Below are 19957 nucleotides of genomic sequence, written 5' to 3'. Positions count from 1 at the left end.
TTGGGGGATATGTTACAGATGAGTTTCTTAAGTAGCGCGTGAAGCGTACAGTAGGTCAGCATGGCCTGACAGTGAGACGATGGGGCTGAATTTACACTGAGGGGCTGTCCGCCCGGGATGATTCCTCGTTAATTTTGAGTAGATGACTTTTTCTGTTTCTTTTGGTAGGTTGTCAGCCATAATAATTCTCATCTTTAGAAGTGGTGCCAAAAGTGGAAATCTTCTCACTGTGTTTGTCCCCCACCCTATCCTTCCGTGATCACACCCAGATTCAGTTCCTAGGAGACTTTCACAATAGACGAATGGCCTTTCCTTAGAAACGCCTCAGTGTTGGCTGGTCTTCCTGGTTACTGAGGTCTGAATTTAAAACTCAGAATTGGAATATAAACCATTCTTTAAGGGTAGAATTTATCTTAAATGTATCCCTTGGTCCTGACAGCTTCGATGGTATATCTATATGTATTTCTCTGTGTCTGTCTGTCTGTCTGTCTGTCTGTCTACAGATAGCTTTCGCTGATCACAATTTCCGACTTCCTCTTGGCCTTTGATGAACCTTGAGTGTCCGCTGTCTGCTGTCCCTGGGGAATATGAGAGCGACTGTGGAAGGGCCTTGAAGTCACTTAGTTTTGAGTCTAACGGGGGAGGTAGATGTGAACGCATACTTCCAGTGCCCTTTGATATACGCGATCCTAGACGCAGAAGTGGGCTCTAGAGGGGGTTAGTTAGCTCTCTCTGTGGAAAGACTTTCCTAAGGGGCGGGAGTGAGGGTGGGTGCTGGGCTGAATCTTAAGGAAGAAGCAGTTCTTCGGGCGGGCTCAGCCGGGGCGATGGGGGTCTTCTCAGGCTTAGGTGGAAAATCAGGCCATGTGCCTCTGCTGGGAGACGAGCTGACTTCAGTAGCTGCTCTGCGTTGGTCTCTAGTGGGTGGGGAGCCTGATGAGCACACTGTCCTCATTCCCTCCAAACCCGTGTGTATTCCAAAGAGCAGTCTCCAAAGAGCAGTCACCAACTAATGTATCTTTGGGTTAAATTATGTTCAATTTTTCCGTGGAGAAATTAAATTTTAACAGCTGAGTTACATAGTTACTAATACCTGAATTATAACTGTATCAAAACATTATGTGAAATGCTTCCTGCATAATATAATATTCCTTATCCACAGTTGGAAGGAGGCATGATAGTTGGCATATGTAGGTTGGAAACCCGGCTCGTTTTCATTGCCAGAATTTATTTTTGTTAAAATATTTCACGGAGCCTAAAAATAAAGATATGATTGTAAAATCATAATAACAGAATTAAGAAGATAAAATACTATTTGAGAGACCATGTTTAGCAAATATTTACCACTGTTTATTGTGTGCAATAAATCCATGAAAATAAAACCTGTTCATTATTTTATTTTATTGATTTTAAATTTATTATACCTTACCTGCAGTCATGTCAGTAGTAATATATTAATGGGCTCGAATGCCATCAAACGTATTCATAAATGCTAGTAAGGAGGTAGTTTTACATTCTGTTGTGTCCATCTAGTTTCTGTCGCATTCTTTCCTTTCCTTATATGCACGTATTATAGGGTTTGGGGGCAGCTTTAGACTCGGTTGATTTGAAAGGCAAGTTTTTTTCTGATTCATGTGTCTGTATAAGGCCTGTGAATCTAAATGAAAATAGTGTTTATTCATGAATTCAGTCTGTCAGTTTTCATGAATGCCTCCCATGTGCTATGACAGTCGCTCAGTGGCGAACAGAACCGTCACCTTCCCTGACCTCGTGGAACTTACAGTGAAGTACTGGGGACGGGCATTGGGTGAGTGCGCACACAAGTGAGCACACAATTATCAATTGTGTTAGGGAAGACAATAAGCTACTTTTCCCCGTGAAAAGCATACTATTAAAGAGAGGCATGTGTAGAGGGCTCCACTATGGATGTGGCTGTCCGGGCTGGCGTCTGCTGATCATTCTGTGGACTATTATTTATTGGCCTTTCTAGGCTGTAAATAGTGGTAGTAAGTTTTCGGAATTTAATTCTCTTCTGCAATTTTTCTTTTTCGGTGTTGTAAAAGTGTTTCTTGGATTATTTAAAGTTGGGTGTATATTAATTTGGGTCTAGTATGTATCTTTCCTCAAATCGTGTGATATATATGTATAGATAAAACTATTCTCTACTACTACCAGAGGAAATTCTATCTATAAAGTTTAATTATAGAATATATGTAATTTATAGAATAAAAATAGGCAATTGCCTTTAGCAGTGAACGGTTAATTTTGAAGAATCTGAGCAGAGGACTGTGGATTATTTTTGTAATTTTTCATGCTCACGACTTGTAATTTTGGCACTTACTGGCGTTTAAGTCGTTTCTAGAAGCTGTGCTGCATGGACACCTTGGGACCCGGGTCACAGGAGGAGGACAGCCTTTCCTGAGAGAGAGCGCTCTATCTGTGCCTAATAGTTAAAGTCCCGGTTACACCACTCAGTGTCAGCGCCGAAGTGACGAGGGACTCCTTGGAGTCCCACCAAGGAACGTCACCTTCCCGGGGACAAACCTCTGGTGTCCTCACCTCTCTCGGCGCTGGGAGTTCCCCTGGCATTCTGCTGGGCAGCGGTCCCTCCTGCGTCTCAGCCTAACCACAGGAAGGTCGTTAAAAAGCTGTGCTCAGCTTGGGTGGTGCCGACTGGCCTTGAATTCATAGGCCCAGAACTTTTTGAAAGTTCCGTCCATGTGTCCACCCGTGTGATCACTACAAACAGTTCTGATCAGAATAGCAAGAATATGCACGATGAAGCACGTTGCTATCAAAGTAATGTTCGGAACATATGTTCAGTCTGCAGAAGGCCCAGAGACAACGCGAATCCTTCTCGTCTCTGTGCCTGGAGCTTCCGAAGCCTTTCAGTGAGTTCAGACCTTTCCTGGGATCGGGAACCAGCTCTGTCCTGTGCGTGGAAGTTTGAGCATCCCGATTCGATGGCTCGATGGCTCGATGGCTCGATGGCTCTCGCTCCAGGGCTGTTCTGCCAGTTCCTTCTGATGCGTTACTCGGGTTCTGCCGACTCAACTTCTGTCCCCTTTGGACAAGAGTCGGCTCTCCTTATGGCCAGCAGGTCCTGTGTTCCCGGGTCCTGCTTCGGCGTGATCCATCTGATGCGTATTTCATTTATTTTGTATCGCTGCCCTGCTTTCTGGAGACAGCCTTCAGGGACTGAAGCCCTGCCCGAGTCCCTGCCACCCTGCCTGTCTCGCACAGATTATTTAGTTCTCTGTTGCGACACCAGTTGACTTTCTGTCCCTGTGTTCCCTAACACCGTGCCCGGTAGTCCCTAATTCCCTGCTTGTGGTCCCAAGGCCCTGCCCCGGGTCCCCGACGCCCCGCCCCGTGTCCACAATGTCCAGTCGCCCGTCTCCGTGCTGGCTGGGTTTGCATCTTGCCTGATGTTCTCCTTGGGGCCATTACTGACCGGTTACCTCGGCCTTTGGGTCAGGCCAGCACCAAATCGCGCTCATTCTGGAGCTCCGCCTCCACATTAACACTGCCCTGGCTGCCGCTGGAACTCAAAGGCGTTCGAATTCTGTCTGACCGATTAAACATTTATTGAGCACCAAACTCTCTAAGGCCACACTTTCTATTATGACAAAGAGATGAGTTAGGCCTGACTCAAACTTTTGGAACCACATAATCAATTGAAAAAAACAACATAAAATTAGTACATGATACATGATGGGTAAAAGAATGGCCTCAAGAAATTCACACACACACACACACACACACACACACACACACACAATTTTATATAATTGTTGCACTGGCTTCAGAGAGAACTAATTATACCCATGTTTTTCACTTGCAGATGCAACTAAATTCGTGAAACTTGCTTATCCATCTTCTAAAGGGAATTTGGTGAAATGTTTTTGTTTCATGGTTTGTTTCTTAAAATTTCCTCCTCTTATTCTGTCTCTCTATCAGTGAGCTTCGTGAAAGTATTTCAAGTTAGCACGCGTGTTGGAGAGAGAACGAAGCCATTCGTTGCCGGAGCTATCGCTGTAGCGGTGACGAGGGGGGAGGCTTCTGGGAAACGTTTGCCGAGTTCTCCGTCCGTAGGAGTCCGATAGCCAGATACCTTCAAGCGACGTCAGGGCTCACGTCGTTCCATATTCTGTCTCTTGACAGGGTCAAACTCTGGGGTTTGACTCCCTTTTGAGTCCTAGTCACTGTGTCTCCTTCGATTTTGAAGTAAACCTGAACCGAACATTTCTCACAGCGATCAAAGTCCCTCCCCCTCCCCCATCTTTCCCTCTTGAGCCTTTTATTTTCCCTGAGTAACTCCAAGTGTGTATCTGTCCCGGGTAATTCCGCATTGCTCCCCCAGCTCGCTGTATTGTCTTTCAATCATCCCGCTTGTCCTTGTTCTATGGAAAATAAACCCAATTCACCCCATGTCATTGAAAGGCTGATCAAGGATAAGTAACGTCCAGGGATTTTTTTTTTTTTTCAGGATCGCAAGTTATTCTTTTGCTATATTAAACTTCACAGAAAGGCCCCGTTGTGATCAATGACATATACAGTGCTGTGAAGTTGGCCATTTGCCAGTTTCAGAACTTTGTTGCCGATTCTGTCATTTTCTAGCATATGTGACATTTTTTCCATCCCTATAGATAGGCTTTATTGTAATACACAGTAGTTGTGTTTCTGTCTTTGTAGTTAGTGACAACTAAGCTGGTGTCATTTGGCAAGTGGCCTTTTCTAGGTCACTGTGCTGATAAAGACCAGAGATTTGCCAGGGCGAGCTCCCGATCTTTTGGAGGATGTTCTGACCTGAAACTGCCTCGCTTGGGCGAGGCTGTCACTGGGAAGCAGAGGGCCTTGCTGCTCATTTCTTTTACTTCCCTTTCACCTAGATAGCTTGTCACTGTGTCACCGAAGAAAATGGCCCGTGGCTCATCCGTGAGCCCTGACCTGATACTGTTGTGTTTTCTTCCCGTGTGATGACTGGTGATTTAACCAGTGACAGACCAGTGCTGTTGAATTAAGGAGTATATTATTTTAGTAGGATTAAATAAATTATAAAAGCTTTTTTTGAGAGAAAGATGGTATGAATATGCTTTCAAAAGAACTCGATGTAACTTTAATATAAATATTTTCCAATCAGTTGCCAATATTTCTGTGTGATTTTCTGTCTCAGGTAAGTCCTCTTATATCTAGACTCACTATGTTTTTCTAAGATATAGACTAAATTTACAGTTTTTAAATTCCAAAAATTACCACTTTAGATAGTTTTTTCCTTTAATTTTTTCTTATATTTCCAAGAGCCATTAAATTTTTTTTGTAAGGACCGAAAGTCTTGGTGGATCAATTTTTTTTTTTTTTAATCTCAAATTTTCAGTAGAATCTTACTTTTCTTTAAGGTTGGCTTTATAAAGGTAACTTTGTATTAGATGGGTATAGGACGTTCTGTTCCTTAAAAATGAGGATCGAAGTCCCTGAATTTTTGCAGTAGCCTTTGAGACAATGTATTGCAGTAACGAGAGTTGCCTTGGGGAAAGGTGGTTTTGCTTATGCAGCGTTTCTCATTTAAAAGAAACAGCATCTTAGCTGACTACCAGCTCCACTTCAGTGGTTTTTTTTAAAACAGAGAAAGCAGACTTGCTTCTGAGCGTTGCCGGCCCACATGCATCGTTGGGGGGATATTCATCACTAGACTCCAGAGTGGTACGTAATATTAACATAATTGTTTTTTTCGTCTGTTGAAAATATGCACCTTTCCATTTAATCTGCAATTCTAAGTAGTAGATTATTTTTGCGAAGCGTGTATTAAAGATGGTTTGTAGACCAGCTTAAATGAAACCGAACAGGTTAGTTGAACAGGTTAGTTAGAATTCCTTGCAGCGTTAATAAGAACAGTGGTTTGTGGGGGGCAGTGGGCGGAGGGGCCACTGAGAGCGTGTGGATAGGAAGCACTTACTGTTTACTTGTGAGCAAGTGACCCCTAGGCAATTCCTGGTTCGTATGGACCACCGGTATCCTTGCAAGCGACAGCATAACTACCTGCCCACTGAAGAATGAAACGACAGCACGTTTGGGTCACTTTGCCACCGCCTCATGGGCCCAGATCTGCCATAATGATGCCAACACGCAAAAGATATTAAAGACAGATCCTTTGTTGTTGGACCGGAGTTGGATTCCTCAGGGCATTTGAGATTCTAGTCTGGTGGGAATTTCAGCCTGTCCCCACTTCTGCCAGGTGCCCACCGAGATACAGCACCCTGGGACGTCGCGGGCTGCGGGGTGTGATTTCCTGGTGCGAGGAGCCTGCTACCTGAGCGTTTGATTCTGTCGTCTCGGGCAAGGAGGACAGTGCGATTCCCAAACCGGGCTAGTGCTTATGACTTTCTGACCTCCTGCTGCCTGCAGGCATGCTAAGGAGGAGAAGGAAGGGGAGTCGATGCAAATCCCAGGCAGAGGCAGGGCGTCCTCGGCGCTGCACACTGCGGCTGCTTTGGAGAAACTGGTTTCCACTGGATTGCTTTTGGATTGTGCTTTGGAGAGACCTGAGGCTTGGGGCCCGAAGTCCTTGTGCAGGTCCAAAGACAAGCCGGAGCCCAGGTTTTCCTGTTCAGGTAGAGAGAGGCTGCCGCTCCCTTGGCCGGAGTGTTCTGACCTGTGACCTTGAAGGCGCGCACATGTCAGGTGTGCAGGGGGCGGTTCTGTGGACGTATAATCGGATTTCAACATCTTCATCTGTTGGAAAGTGTTGGCACGGATATCTCATAGGGTTGTTGAGGGGGTTGAAAAATAAAATGTGAAAACCTTAAAATAGTGCTTCACTCATGGTCGGTGCCCAATAAGTGTTTATTTTTTCCCAGATGCCAGACCAGTGTGGCAAACGTACTTCGTGGTGGGTATACATGAGACAGAATGTGAATATTCGCAGTGCGTTGGTCAGGCAAGGAATAGTTTGTGCCCGCGGCTGACATCATCATTTATTAAACAAAATTCCTGCACAGCCAGCCTCAGCGAGGTGTGTATGGGTCGAAAGCAGAGCCGAACGTGGGTCTGGCTCCACTGACACACACGGCCCCTCGCAGTTTGCTCGCAGAGTGCTCAGCCGCATATGTTGGGTTATTTCGTGAGTCAGAGAGAGCATTGTCCCACATAGGACAGTGAAGTGTGCCTTGCTGCGGTAGTCACAGGGGTGGAGGTTGGGGGAGGTGAGGCTGACTGGGTTGCTCTGATGAGCCTCAGAAAGAGATAACAAGCTCATGAAGTGGACTTTATACATTCGATGCTTTTCAGTTCCCGATGCCATCAGCAGAAAGATTCTGGGCGTCAGCTCTGGACCACCATTCACATCTCAGGAGCACGTGTGTTGTTACCAGGTGTCTGAGTGGGCAGAGCCTTCTCCAGGTGAAGAGGGACCTGAGAGACAGCCTCGTCAATCTCTTCTGCTCTTTTTGGGGCAGTGGAATTGTGGGGTATGGAGGAGATCACTGTTGCCCACGCGTAGCACAATTTAATTTCCTTAAATTCAAGGAAACCTAATTCGTAGTTCTGGAAGCGAGGAAGGGTGATGGGTCTCTAATCTCAAAGATCCGCCTTCCAGAGCAGCCCTGTCCAATGGACACAAAATCCCAGTAGCGCACCGCATATCACATTTTCTAGTAGCCACACTAAAACGTTTACAACGTAATGAAAGTAAAAAAAGGTGAAATTAATTCTGATATTTTATTTAACCCAATACACCCCCAATATTATCATTTCAGTATGTAACAACATAAAATTATTGCGTATTCTGTATTATTTTTTAAAGCTCAAGCCTTCAGAATCCAGTGCGTGCGTTCGGCTGGCAGCACTCGGTGACAAGCACACTGCGCGCCTGCGCCTCCCGGGCCGCGTCGTCAGCTCCTCACACGCATCGCTCGGTCGATCCTTGCAGTCACCCTGTGTGGCAGATGCTAGTCTCATTCCCATTTTATAGACAAAGAAGCGAGGCACAGAGATTCAGGAGCGACATGTCCTGCGGTCACAGAGCCCCAGTGGCAGGGCTCAGGGAAGTGCCCCCGCCCAGTTCTGGGGTGCGCGACAGTAGCCAGCAGGGGTCTGGCCTCTGTGAACACCTCCTTCGAGGCAGGAAACCGAGTGAGGGGAAGCTTGCCTTTGAAAAGAGATGTCAGAGCTGGACCCTGGCATCCAAACTGGCTCCTCGGCCGCGGGCAGTGGCGTCGCGCACCGCAGCCCTGGGCGGTGGGCCGCCCCGTCTGGACCACGGAACGTGGAACCGAGAACCCTGAGGCTTTCCTTTCTTCCTTCTTCTCGCTCAGGGTTCACTTAGCGTGGTCTGTCACTCGCTGCAAGCCTGTCTCCCTCTGATTATTTTTCTGTGGGGGGCGGGCGGTGGTGGCGGTGGCGCAGGAGGTATGTCCCACCCCTCAGAGCTTCTGCTTTCTCAGCCCTGGTGCTCCCGGCCATGGAAACGTGACACAGCCCCGCTCTGATCTCTGCGAGCTGCTGCGTGTGCTTCGCAGCTCACCTTTAAGGAGCTTGGTTGGGCAGGTGGCCTGGGCTGGGGGTTAGCCCCGTCAGGATCATTACCTGTGACTTTGCAGCGGCTCGGACTGACATTTTTGATGCCAACGCTGATCTGGGAAGTTGCTTCTGTTACTCATCCCTACTTCCGACCCTGCTGGGGAGGCTTGCGTTTGCCAGATCTTTGCAACCACTGTTTTCACGAGAGGGACCTGTGCCATTTACAAAGATGTGGCCCCACAGCCTTGGGTTTGGACTGGAAAGGAGGACGTGGGGACTCAGTGGACACCGATTGGATAAATGTTTTTTGATGCTCTCAATTCTAATTTAAAAAGAAAAAAAACTTTCTGTTTCAGTGACTCATAGAAAACACAGCCTTTCTCAAACTTAGTTATTTGATATAAATTTCAAACATAACACAGAGGGACAAGCAGGTAGACAGTCACTGAAACATTACTAATTGTCCCCATATCTAAAAGAGTATTAGCTGTGGCGGGTTAATGTTTCTCGATTTCCCCTTCTGCCTTATTTTAGTATGAAAATTTGAACACACATGCACGCGAAGGTAGTGGAACGTATGTGCAAGTATTTTCTGTACCCACTTTTTGCCAGTCTCATTTATTCATCACCATGCCCACCTCCCTCACCCCCCACTTTTCTTTCTGTTTCTGGGGTATTTTAAGGCAAACCCTGGATATCATGTCATTGTACCTCAAGTTCTTTAATTTCTCACAGAGAAGGACAATTTAAAAAGCTGAATCATTTCACCATCGCACCTGACGTAACGAACAGCCGCTTCAAGACTTGGCCGTATTTCCGCCGAGCAGTCCAGGCTGCGTTTTCATCGTCATTTCCTGCCTCTGCGCCAGTTCGGGATCTAGACAGAACCCACACTTCGCCGTGCTTCTTGGGTCTCCTTAGTCTTTTACTCTGTTGTCGACCTTCCCTCCCCAGCTGCTCTGTTTTTTGTTTTTTTGTTTTTTCCCTTTCATGACGTTGATTTGTTGATGAGATAAGCTCATTTGTAGGTTCAGATGCGCCACGTCGTGGATTTGGCTGATGCTTTTCTCATGTTGTATGTAATCCTCTCGGGGGTTCCTCTCTAAGGTTCTGTAAATTGGACATGAGATGGAGAGCCTGTGGTTCGATTCAGGTTTGCGTATTTACGTCTTGGCAAAGATACCTCATAGGTGGTGCCAGGTACTCCCACTTTCCTTCATGGACGTGGTGTCTGGCGCACCCTCCCTCAGTGGGGTCACTCAGATGCTGTCAGTCCGATTCCAGTAAAAAGCTCCCCAGCACCCTCTCACGTGATGGATTTAGTGTCTCTTGGTGACCACTGCCTAGATCCAGTCTTTCTTTTAGGAATTAGGAAATGCTGGTTTTCCTAATGTCATTTCTTCTACGTGCGTTGGCTGGCATTCTGTAAGAAGAATTTCGATTACGTTGACATACACTTGGTGTAGGAAAGATGATAAATGCCTGAGTCTGTCTCCATGTTTAAAAATTTTGGAGCCATAAATTTGTGTCCTTGCAACCTCCGGTAAAGAGTCATTAACTTTCCCTCATAAATATTATTGTGAACTCATGCATTTTTAGATACCAGCTACCTTTTATTCCATTGCAGTCTTTATTATTTTCGCTCAAAGTGCTCTGTTTTAGGGCACTTTAACCCCTGGGTCTTTTCGACACAATCCATCAGCCCTGGCTCAAGTCTGGATTTTTAACCTCTGATTTTGTTTATTGATTTCTGAAGGGTGTTGGAAATTGCTCCGGGGGTGTTCTGACTGTTTCGATGAGGAGTGAGCGTTTGGGGGTGAGGAGGAAGTCCTTCTCCAAATGTTACCACGTTAGATCTCCTTTTCAAAGTGCAAAGATCGGAAGGTAGCTTCGTCGTAAGATCCACATGGCATGTTCTGGGGCTAAAATGAAATGTGGCACCATTTTCTCCTAGCACAGGAAACGGGTCTGGAGTGAGACTGGCCGGCTCCACATTCCTGCCTGACCACTTCCGAGCTCCGCAGGCTGGTCAAGTTCCTCATGTTCTTGACATTTTAGTTATTTTTTCTGTAATGCAAACCTCTTAACAGTGCTCGTGTGACTTACTTGAAGCGATCACAGTGAAACACTCAGCACAGAGCTGGCCACGCACCGGCAGTGTTCAGGGATCGAAGTGGTATGGTAGCAAGTCACGTCCCTGGGGTCTGGCATTTCAGTTGGAACCAGTCACTTCACCGTGTGCAGAAGTGAGAGGGTATTTTCTAAGAAAACAAGGATTTTCTTTCATTGGTATTATCTAGGTCTTGAAATTTCCTCCTTCGGTGTATTTATGGGAACTGAAGAAAACACTTTCTCAGCGCACTGTGTCATGTGACTGTTTCTCATTGCTGGTCAGCAGCGTGAAACCTCAGATAAAAGTATATTAAGTCAGGGTCTGGGACAGCTGTTCAGCAAAGCTAAGCAGACTTTATTTAAAGAAAGTGCTTGTTCTCTTTTTCTGGATGTACAATTTGTAAGAACTGTGTGTCACACTTTAAAGTCGTGGCTTTGGGATGTTTTCCTTAGAAATGAATTTTGCAGTCAGTTGAACGTTACTCTCTTCAGTTGCCAAACTTTATAATCTTTTAATAGTGTCCGAAAGAAGTTCTACTAAAACGGCAGCTGCCTGAAGTAGAGGTGATTTAAACATCTCCACCTTTCTTTATGGCTGCGTCCGTCAGCTGTTGCTATGTAACAAGGGATCCCACAACTCAGTGGCTTACAATGATTTTTATTCATTCTTTTTCTCCGGGATCTGGTTGGCTGGGGTGTTCTAGGCCACGGTGCAGGCCTCTCTGAGCTTGGGTCCTCACTGCACATTTAAGCTTTGTTCTGTTCCACAAATGTTTATTCTGGGACTCAATCCGAAGGGGCAGAAAACCAAAGGAAACTTTTTTTTATGACAATGGCAGAGACACGAAGGGTGGCCCAGCTGTGCAGGCATGCTTCAGATCACACCTCATTCCATTCCTTTGGCCAGAGTAAGTCCATTTCTGAGCCTCCCTCCCATCAGTGAGGTGGGAAAGTTTACCTCAGATGAGAAGGTCATGAGGGAAAAACTTGCCAAGCAGTAATCTAATTTATCATAATGGCCAGGATCGTAAGGGTGATTATCTAACATTGTTTTGTGTTATGTACAGTTATTGGCTCCTTTAATCACCCTGCCTTCAGTCCTACTTCTCAGCTTGTTCACTCTGTCCCACAGATAACCAGGTCTTGGAAGAATCACGTCTAGGTTAAGGGCGAGTAGGTTCCAGGCGAGGCTTCAAGGCCTTCTCCTGGAAAGTGGGGCGTTTCGTGGGCGTTCCGGGTACTCGCTACCCTTTTCCTTTCCTTTTCTCTATAGTTTGTTCCAAAAAGAATCCCCGGCGTTGCCAGAAATTTGCCTCCTAGAAGCGAGGGGTTAACTCATCGTGTACAGCAAACCTCTAGAGACAGAGGTTAATCCGTCTGGTCACAGTAAGTGGGTCATGCATTACAACAGCAACTCTAGATTTTCAGATTCTAATCTTTTATCTTCCATCAGCCCACAGAACAGCCAGGGGCACACTGCCTAATCTCTGGGTGCCTGTGGGTGGAGCCAGTGGAGGAGGTAGCCGCGAGGGCCCGAGGCGATGGTGGCGGTAGTCACATATCAAATAAAAGTATTTTCAGCCACTTTGAAATCATATTACTATGAAATTCTCCTAATTCCTGATTTGTAATCATTCTGCCTAAGCTGCATTGAAATTTACTTCACCTCACTTAGTGCAGCTGATGGAGAAAGGACTCGTTAAAAAGATTAGTGTTATGAGCCTACTGAAAAAAAGTACATTATAAAAATTAGAACATTTATTTGCGGTATAATCAATGCTAATTATAATTACAGCTGATTTCAGGTGTGCTTGATCTTTTCACAAAGTCCTGGTGGACTTTAAATTGACAATCTCCATATGAAATAAGAGTAATAAAGTGGTTTTTATTTAAATATGTTCTACAATAAATATGTTCTTAATTCGAAATTTGTTGTTAACTAAATCACATGGGTGAGATTTGACCACGTTGACGAAATTGCACGTTTTTCTGAAGCGTGGAAGGCACTGCCAGTCTCAGGTGCTTTTGACACGAAATGTCTCAGCAAGTGATGTGTTCGCATCATTCTTTCCCTTCTCTCTCTCTCTCTCTTTTTTATATAAAGCCTAAATGTGGTAAATGTAATGTAATCTAAGCAAGAGAGAAGGATGAAGTCGCTACTATCTATAAGTGCCTCCCCGTCTGCTTTAGTTAAAGGTGTCATTTAACAATATATTCTCTGTAGCCTTTTCCAGTTTCTTACAGGAAGAGAAAAGAATTCTGTAATAACTACAGTTATGATGTTTAATTCAGTGGGAAATCCCAGCCTGCCGAGGGGTGTCCAATCCTGTCGGACAACAGAGGGGGAAAAAGTAGCCTTGGTACCCAGAAACTATCATCTCTATTTCTAGCCATTCTTCCTCTCTCCTTGACTTCGCTGCGGAATCACCAGCTCTCTGCCTGTCACATCCCCAGCCTTAAAGACCCAAGGATGAGGCAGAGATGTGGCTGCTATTTCCACTATCGACATTGCTATACTTAATGAGAATTTTATGTATTTGAAATCCCACAAAGCCCGGTTCCATTAGCCAGATTTTCTCTCCCCGCAGTGGGGACATAGGTTTTTGAGAAGTTTTTCATGTTTCAGTATTTCATTCTCTTATCATCGCTACCGTTACGGAGTGTCTGTCTCAAGCCAGGCACTGTGCTCAGGTCTCTGCTGGTATAATCCCATGCAATCCTCAGGACTCTGCTTTAGGTGCTCCTATGACAACCGTCTGACCCATGAGGATCCCGAAGCCCAGAGGGGACTGGCAGTTTGCCTCCTTCGTCACATGGCCGTAGGAGGCAGGGCTGGGCTCCGCCCCAGGTCCCTCTCCCTGAGAGCGAGCTCCTGAGCACATTTGCTCTCCGCCCTTACGGTAGCCACTTCTTTTCGTCCTGACGTTTTGGATTATGGTACCTTAGACCTTAGACAGTGTTCCTCTTTTTCATTCTTGAGTCCCAAGTCCAATTACCATCTTTCTTTTTGGGCCCTTAAAGAAAACAGACATTAAATACTTCTTTCATGGAATAAACATGTATCGATCATCAGCTTTGTGAGGGGAACCGTGTTAGGAACCGGAGTTGCAAAGATTTGTTTGTTTTAATTACGGTCTGCGAAATGTTTGAGGTGGCAGCTGGAATACGTAAAATAAGAGATAAAAACGAGTCTCAGAGACCATCCAGATCGAATGACCTCCCGCCAGGGGGAAGAGTCCCACTTGAGAGTAATTCTTCCACGTCCTTTATTCGTCTGCCTGGTCTGTTCTGCAGACGTGTCCTGTGGTCCCTTCCATGTTGCCCCCCTGCCGGAGGGCTCTGCCCGCGCCCCGAGCCCTGGATCCGAGACAGCCTGGCTCCTGCCCACGAGGACCAGCCTCTCGTACAGGCTGTGGACTGTGCAGAGTGTTTTCCCACGAGTTGTCTTGCTTTGTTCCCCACGCCTCTGAGAAGTAGCCGCCACGTGGAAACTGAGTCATGTAACGCGGCGTGCCCACATTCTGCAGAGCCCCCCAAACCTCACCGCTTCCTTGAATCGTCCACGGACTTGTGTTCCTCTCGGGCTTGGGGTTTCTCCTTCCCGTTTCGGTTCTTCATTCTTGGGGTGTTTGCAGCACCACCGCTGCCCCGTATGTCTCGGCTGTCTCGTTACTGGTTTCCCCTGTGTCCTCAGATGGCATGCAGCCTGCCAAGTGGCCCACTGGCCACGGATGGCAGGCTCTCCAGAAATGGACCATAACAGTCATTTTTTGTTTTTGTTTTTCACATTGTTGAACAACACCTAGAACTGCGACTTAAATCTACTTTCTCATCCCTCACACCCCACAAATCACACGACGTAAGTTTTTAATGACATGAATATAAGTGTTGTCGGAACATCAAATATCTTACTGTCTCCATCCAGTTGCTAGTTTATGGCATTCAGGGCGTGGTGGCGGTTACTCGCAGAGCCTGAGGAAGATGACAGAAACCATGTTCTCTGACTGTGGTCATCTCCGAGAGCTGGACGCATTGGTTGTGAAAATATTTCTGGAACGGGAAATGTGTCCTCTGTGCCTAACAGAAGTGAAAACGAAAGTGTCCCATAAGGTTTGTCTTCCTTTAGCCAAATGGGAAGTGATGTTTGTACAAGTTGCCACAAGTACGTGGCTGATCATAACCTCTCCTTGAGTGACTGAAGCTGGCACAGGAAATCCGAATTCTGACTAAAAGATGCATCAGGGAAGAAAAATTCCTGAAATGTTGTTGAAGCAAAAAGTGGCAGACATATAACATTTTCCTATTGGTGTCAGAGAACATTCTAAATGAAAAGGATCCTCAAAAATTTGGTTTAATAAAAAACATTTTTGGTTACTATGCATTTTGTTAACATTTATGGTTTTAAGTGTTGCCAGATTTGGCAAATAAAAGTACAGAGCACCTAGTTAAATTTTTTCAGGCAAACAGCCACAAAATTATTAGTATAAGCATGTCATATATGACATTTGTGACATACTAAAAATTTATTATTTTTCCAAAATCTGTATGTAGCTGGGCGTCCTCCTATTTTATCTGTAAATTCTACTTTTAAGAAAGTTTAATGATCCATATTTAGGTAATAGATAGTTAAGAGTATTTATTACTTTTTAATGTAAATAATATATATAAAAGCAATTGTTCTCACATTAGCTCTTCTGATAGAACATTAATTTTAATTAGCTAAGGAAAGCTGACCTATCTGATGTCACTGCAACTAGATAAGATTAAAAATGAAGATAACGAATCCCAGGATGGGAAAGTAGCTTGACGGTGAACACGCAGTGACTTCCTGTTTTCCTTTAACTCTTTCCCAGTGCCCCTAACCCTGCCCTCTGAGGGCTGTGGAGAGTAAGGAAGACGATGTCAGCGGCAGCCTGCACTTGCCCGGGTCAGTCACGTGCTCGGCACTGTTCGAGTGTTCGTTTTAATTTCTCTAATCTTCACCACAGCCTTACGAGATAGGTGCTTCTATGATTTGATACACCAGTTAAGAAGCTAAAGCACAGAGAGGTTAATTAGCTCACCCAAGGCCACCTCTGTGCTTTGACCCTCGAAGTATTTGCTCTCTTATAGTCTTAGAGCGTCCAGGTACCCCAATTTCCTCTCCTAGGACGGGTCTCCGAGACTGCCTCTGTGCTCACTGAACTCTGGACTCGCTGAGAACCCTGGCTTGTCACTGCCCTTGACTATTTCGTGGCCGAAATTTAAAAGAATGCTTCATATAGATGATCATTTATAAGCAGGCACAGTGGGACTTTTAATGGCCTTTGTACTGGATGCTATAGCTTTAACAGTGGCCCAGGGATTACATGGGTTTTTATTTTTATTTTCGGTGGTAAATATATGTCCCTATAACACTGTTGACTCAGATTGAACTTTTTGTCAGGTAAAACTTCCAGGTTCTCTATCTACACAAAATGCAAGTAAACCAAGTTTCCCTCAGTTTGTACACGTGCAGGGTCTTTTTTGTTTTTGAGTGTGCAGGATTCCCTCACGTTGGTGTAATTTTTAGCAAGTGTTTCGTTCTACCGCACTCTTCCTGTCTGTCACCACACTTTTTAACGCTTTATAACATCGTCACGGTGGTAATGGATGCGTTTAGAACAGGGACCCGGCTCTGCGGGCAAGCTCACACCTCCACATCCGCACGCCTGCCTGCATGTCTCCTGACCCTGGACAGTCTGTAGCTGGCCCTTCCTCCCAATGGCTTAAGTCGATGTGCAGTGCGGTGACATTCTGACCGTCATGTCTCGAGGAAAGGGCTGGAGCTATGTAACAGTACTTTTCTGCCTTATAACTGGACAAACTCTTAAATCACCTATTTTGGATAATCCACAGTGATCCCGCCTCATCAGATAGTATGGTATTCCTAAGTCACTGTGTCATTCTGTGCCTTGCTTGCAGCTGTAAAGTTTCTCCCAGTGTAATAAGACTGCTTTGCTCTCAGAAATCAAAGTAAGAGAGAGTTAATAATAGAAAAAAATATTTGCCTGGTGGATTGCAGACTATTTCTATTTCACGTAAGGAAATATGACAGTTCTCATGGTATTACAGTAGCTGGGGGCACACTGCATTGAGACAAATAGGTTAGGATGTGAGACAGGCTTTCTCGTTGGTTTTTAAGGCAAGATCAGATTTAAGTATCAACTAATCAAGCATCTTCTAGCATGCTTCGACATTTCTCAGCTACCTTTTATACATTAAACCTACTAATTATAGTTTTTATTTCCTGAAATGTATTAAGATGAGAATATTTTATAAAAAAATTTGAGAGTATTATGGAGAAAATTTTAAATATTACTCAGTGTTTTCCAACCTAGACTGTTACTGTGATGCTGCAGACAAATAACTGCCATGTTAAAAAAAATACACACACGTGTAAATAACTTCTAAGTGCTCTTCGAAGGCAATTCGTTGCACACCATAGTTTAAAACATGATTTTATGACACGTGCTGTACAACTCATGGAATGCTTATATTATACATGATTTAAATGAAAGAGGAATTTTAAAAAATCTCCTTTAAACCCTGAACACACTTTATCTGCAATTTAATACTTATTTGTAACCATAAAGGAATAATAATCAAACTTCCCAGTAAAGATGAGTGTTTGGGGAAATGCGAATTAAACCAGCCACCTGGAGAATGTCCAAATATTGCAAAACATATTTTGGAAATAACAAGTAGGCCTGAGGGTAGAATTCCAGAAATAATCAAAAAGCCAGATGTCTTTGATCATCAAATAATCTGTGGCAGTGTGCCAAGGTGTCCTAAGCTCTCTTCATCTGTTTGTTAAAAAATAACCTATTTAGTATGAAAACGAGTTCCAAAAATTTAAACTATTTTTGCCAAATCCATTTTCTTTATTAACTCTGATTGTCCAGATTTTAAATTAATGAAGAATCCGATTTCAGAATTTTTCGAAGACCTTTCATTCTTTTTTTCGGTCAGCTCACATCGGCAAACATTTATCTCGTACCTACTACGAGCAAGGTGTTATGCCTGTTTCCAGGGAATATAAAAGTAAATAACTCTCACCGTCCGCCTCGGCTTCCTGGGAACTGTTCTAACGGAATAGTTTTATGTAGTATTTATTTCAGAGCTTTTTGAGTGACTATCTGAAATTACTGTCTTTTTAGCATAGAAATCAACAAATATTTCGGGAGTTTTTACCCACTGTGACAGATTCTAGGAGAATATAGAAAAAGCGTCAGATGTGATTTTATGGTCTCGCTTAAGAGACAAGGTGAAACAACAAATGATGTTTTGTATTGAAATTATAAGCTCTCCAGGAGTCCGAAGAAAATCAAGTTAAGAAATCAGTAGTCACTGCATTTATTTGGGTGCTTCTTTTGGACCGGAAGAATTTATTCTTGTTGTACTACTTATTTCTCTAGGGAATTTTTCTTTTAAAAAAACAAACAAAGGCAATCTTTAGCCCACTGCCATTCGCATGATCACAGGCTTCACCACAGAAATGAGTTTGTGTACGGGAGAGCGGTTGGGTCTGTGCGAAGTGCTTCGCAGTGAAAGCCTTCAGTGCAGAAATTAAAGTTGTCGTAACTACTTCGACACATCCCAGTGACTGCTGCCAGTGAGTGTGGCTCGCAATTTGGGAACTCATTGTATTTAATTACACAGTAGTGAGAGCGAGTTGTGTCTGGATTTCCTGCTAAATTATATAAATCTTTAGAGGAAAGACTTCATCTTAGCATTAGGCTTTCTAACTGACCTCCAAGGTCTCTGCTACGCGTCCTGTATGCTGCGTGCAAGCCCCCACTAACTCTTGTCTGCAGAAAACATTTTTTTTAAAAAAAATTTTCAATTACAGTTGACAATCAATATTATTTTATATTGGTTTTCAGAAAACATTTTTTTACCAGCCTTGCCTCCCCCGCAAAAATTCTTTTCCCGAGCAGGCTCTGCATTTTCTGTGTGGCTGCTTCTGTTGTATTTTCTACCAGAATGCCCCTCCCTCCATTTTTTACCGGCCGAATTCCTTCTTGTCTTGTAAAGTTCTAGTTCAAGTATTAGCCCTTTAGTATCGTTCCCTGGCCCCGCTGCTCCTCATCCTGTCCTGTCCCAGCACATCCCCAGCCTCCCATCCTCAGCTGTTAAAATATTTTGTTCCATACTCTGTGTTACCAAATTTAGTATAACTCATTGCAGATACTGTATCTGATGAAGTCCAGTCAGGATAGTAACCAAGCTAGTGATTTAAACGGAGATACTTTAATAAAGAATTGTTAACTAGGTGTGTAGGTGTCACCTAGGAAACTGGCAAGGCAAGAAAAGAACACGGAAGTGGCAGGGATTTTGCAGGTTACGTAGGGAAGAGCTTAGGTTATTAAAACTTCGCAACCTGGGGCGTGGGGCGGGGCTACGGAGCTGAAACACACCTGAGGAGGGCGCGGTGCTGGGTCTGGGACCCAGCGGTGAGCCAGCTGGTGCTGAGAGCTTTGAGGGAGGCGGGTCTGGCCGACTGGGTGCCAATGCCACCAGAGGGACCTGCGCCGGCCAAGGGAGCAAGCGCTGCCTGGATGCCCCTCCCAGCAACCGCCAGCAGACAGGAGGCAACATGGGGACATCTGTAGGACAGGAGTGTGTCCCTTTTCCCTCCTCAGGCTTCCCGTTTCCCGTGAGCGTCCCTGTGGCAGACGGAGCCAGCAAGTGACAGCAGAAGTGGGGTTCGCAGAGCGCCCGGTGTGCATCCCAGAGCAGAGCGGGGGAGGGTGGATGTGGAGCTGACTGACCGCGGCTTACTGACTGCCTCAGGGATGAGCTGATGCCTTCCTCTTGCCTGACTCCGAGCTCCTTGATGTAGCAGTTGTAGCTTATTTATCTGCTGTCCCCAAACCCCCGAAGGTCTAAAATCTAAATCTCTTTGTAACTCGCGTGACAGGAAAACCTATTCAACCTGTTGATGTGATATTCATATGTCTTGCTGCAGAAATATTAACTCCAACTGGACACTGACGTGCATCCACCTGGGAAGGTTAGTAATACATACTTAACACAACTTTTCAAAACCTGGAAAAATACTGAATTACGCAATACATTTAACTCCGAGGTTTCAGATAAGGGATTCTGGCTCCCAAGGGCCCGGCATGCACAGTGCCTGGTGTCGGAGTTCAGTGACGATTCAGTGAAATGAAAATGGACTGTCGACTGACTTCTGTTGTCATGTTATTCTGCAAGCCGATAACCTGGTCACGGACAGTTGTTTTACACACGAGAATTTCTAAACAGGTGATACATCTATGAGCTTTTTGTAGTCCCTGAGTACATA

At 44.9% G+C, this 19957-nt stretch overlaps 1 protein-coding gene and 1 long non-coding RNA gene across 7 annotated transcripts in view; both read left to right on the top strand.

The window, feature by feature from the left end:
- Positions 1 to 19957, top strand: part of DOCK4 (dedicator of cytokinesis 4) — a 352254-nt gene that overhangs the window by 87595 nt on the left and 244702 nt on the right. For 2 of the 6 annotated variants that reach the window (XM_039862789.1, XM_039862790.1), the window contains exon 1: positions 7239 to 7398. The exons of 1 other annotated variant lie outside the window; for it this stretch is intronic. In XM_039862789.1, coding sequence (XP_039718723.1) covers positions 7254 to 7398 — 145 coding nt within the window. In that variant the 5' untranslated portion in view covers positions 7239 to 7253. Of the gene's footprint in view, positions 1 to 7223; positions 7399 to 19957 lie in introns of those variants that run through there. 3 more of the 6 variants (XM_039862785.1, XM_039862787.1, XM_039862784.1) reach the window with 3 other exon arrangements.
- On the top strand, positions 9526 to 17382 carry LOC120602465 (uncharacterized). Its single transcript, XR_005652772.1, has 2 exons — positions 9526 to 11537; positions 11903 to 17382. It is a non-coding gene; the product is annotated as an uncharacterized LOC120602465 (long non-coding RNA).

This window comes from Pteropus medius, unplaced genomic scaffold (assembly GCF_902729225.1).
Source record: "Pteropus medius unplaced genomic scaffold, Ma_sr-lr_union100, whole genome shotgun sequence".
Lineage (NCBI taxonomy): Eukaryota > Metazoa > Chordata > Mammalia > Chiroptera > Pteropodidae > Pteropus > Pteropus medius.
Note: the sequence above shows the minus strand (reverse complement) of the source record. Positions and strands in the feature narration are given on the sequence as shown.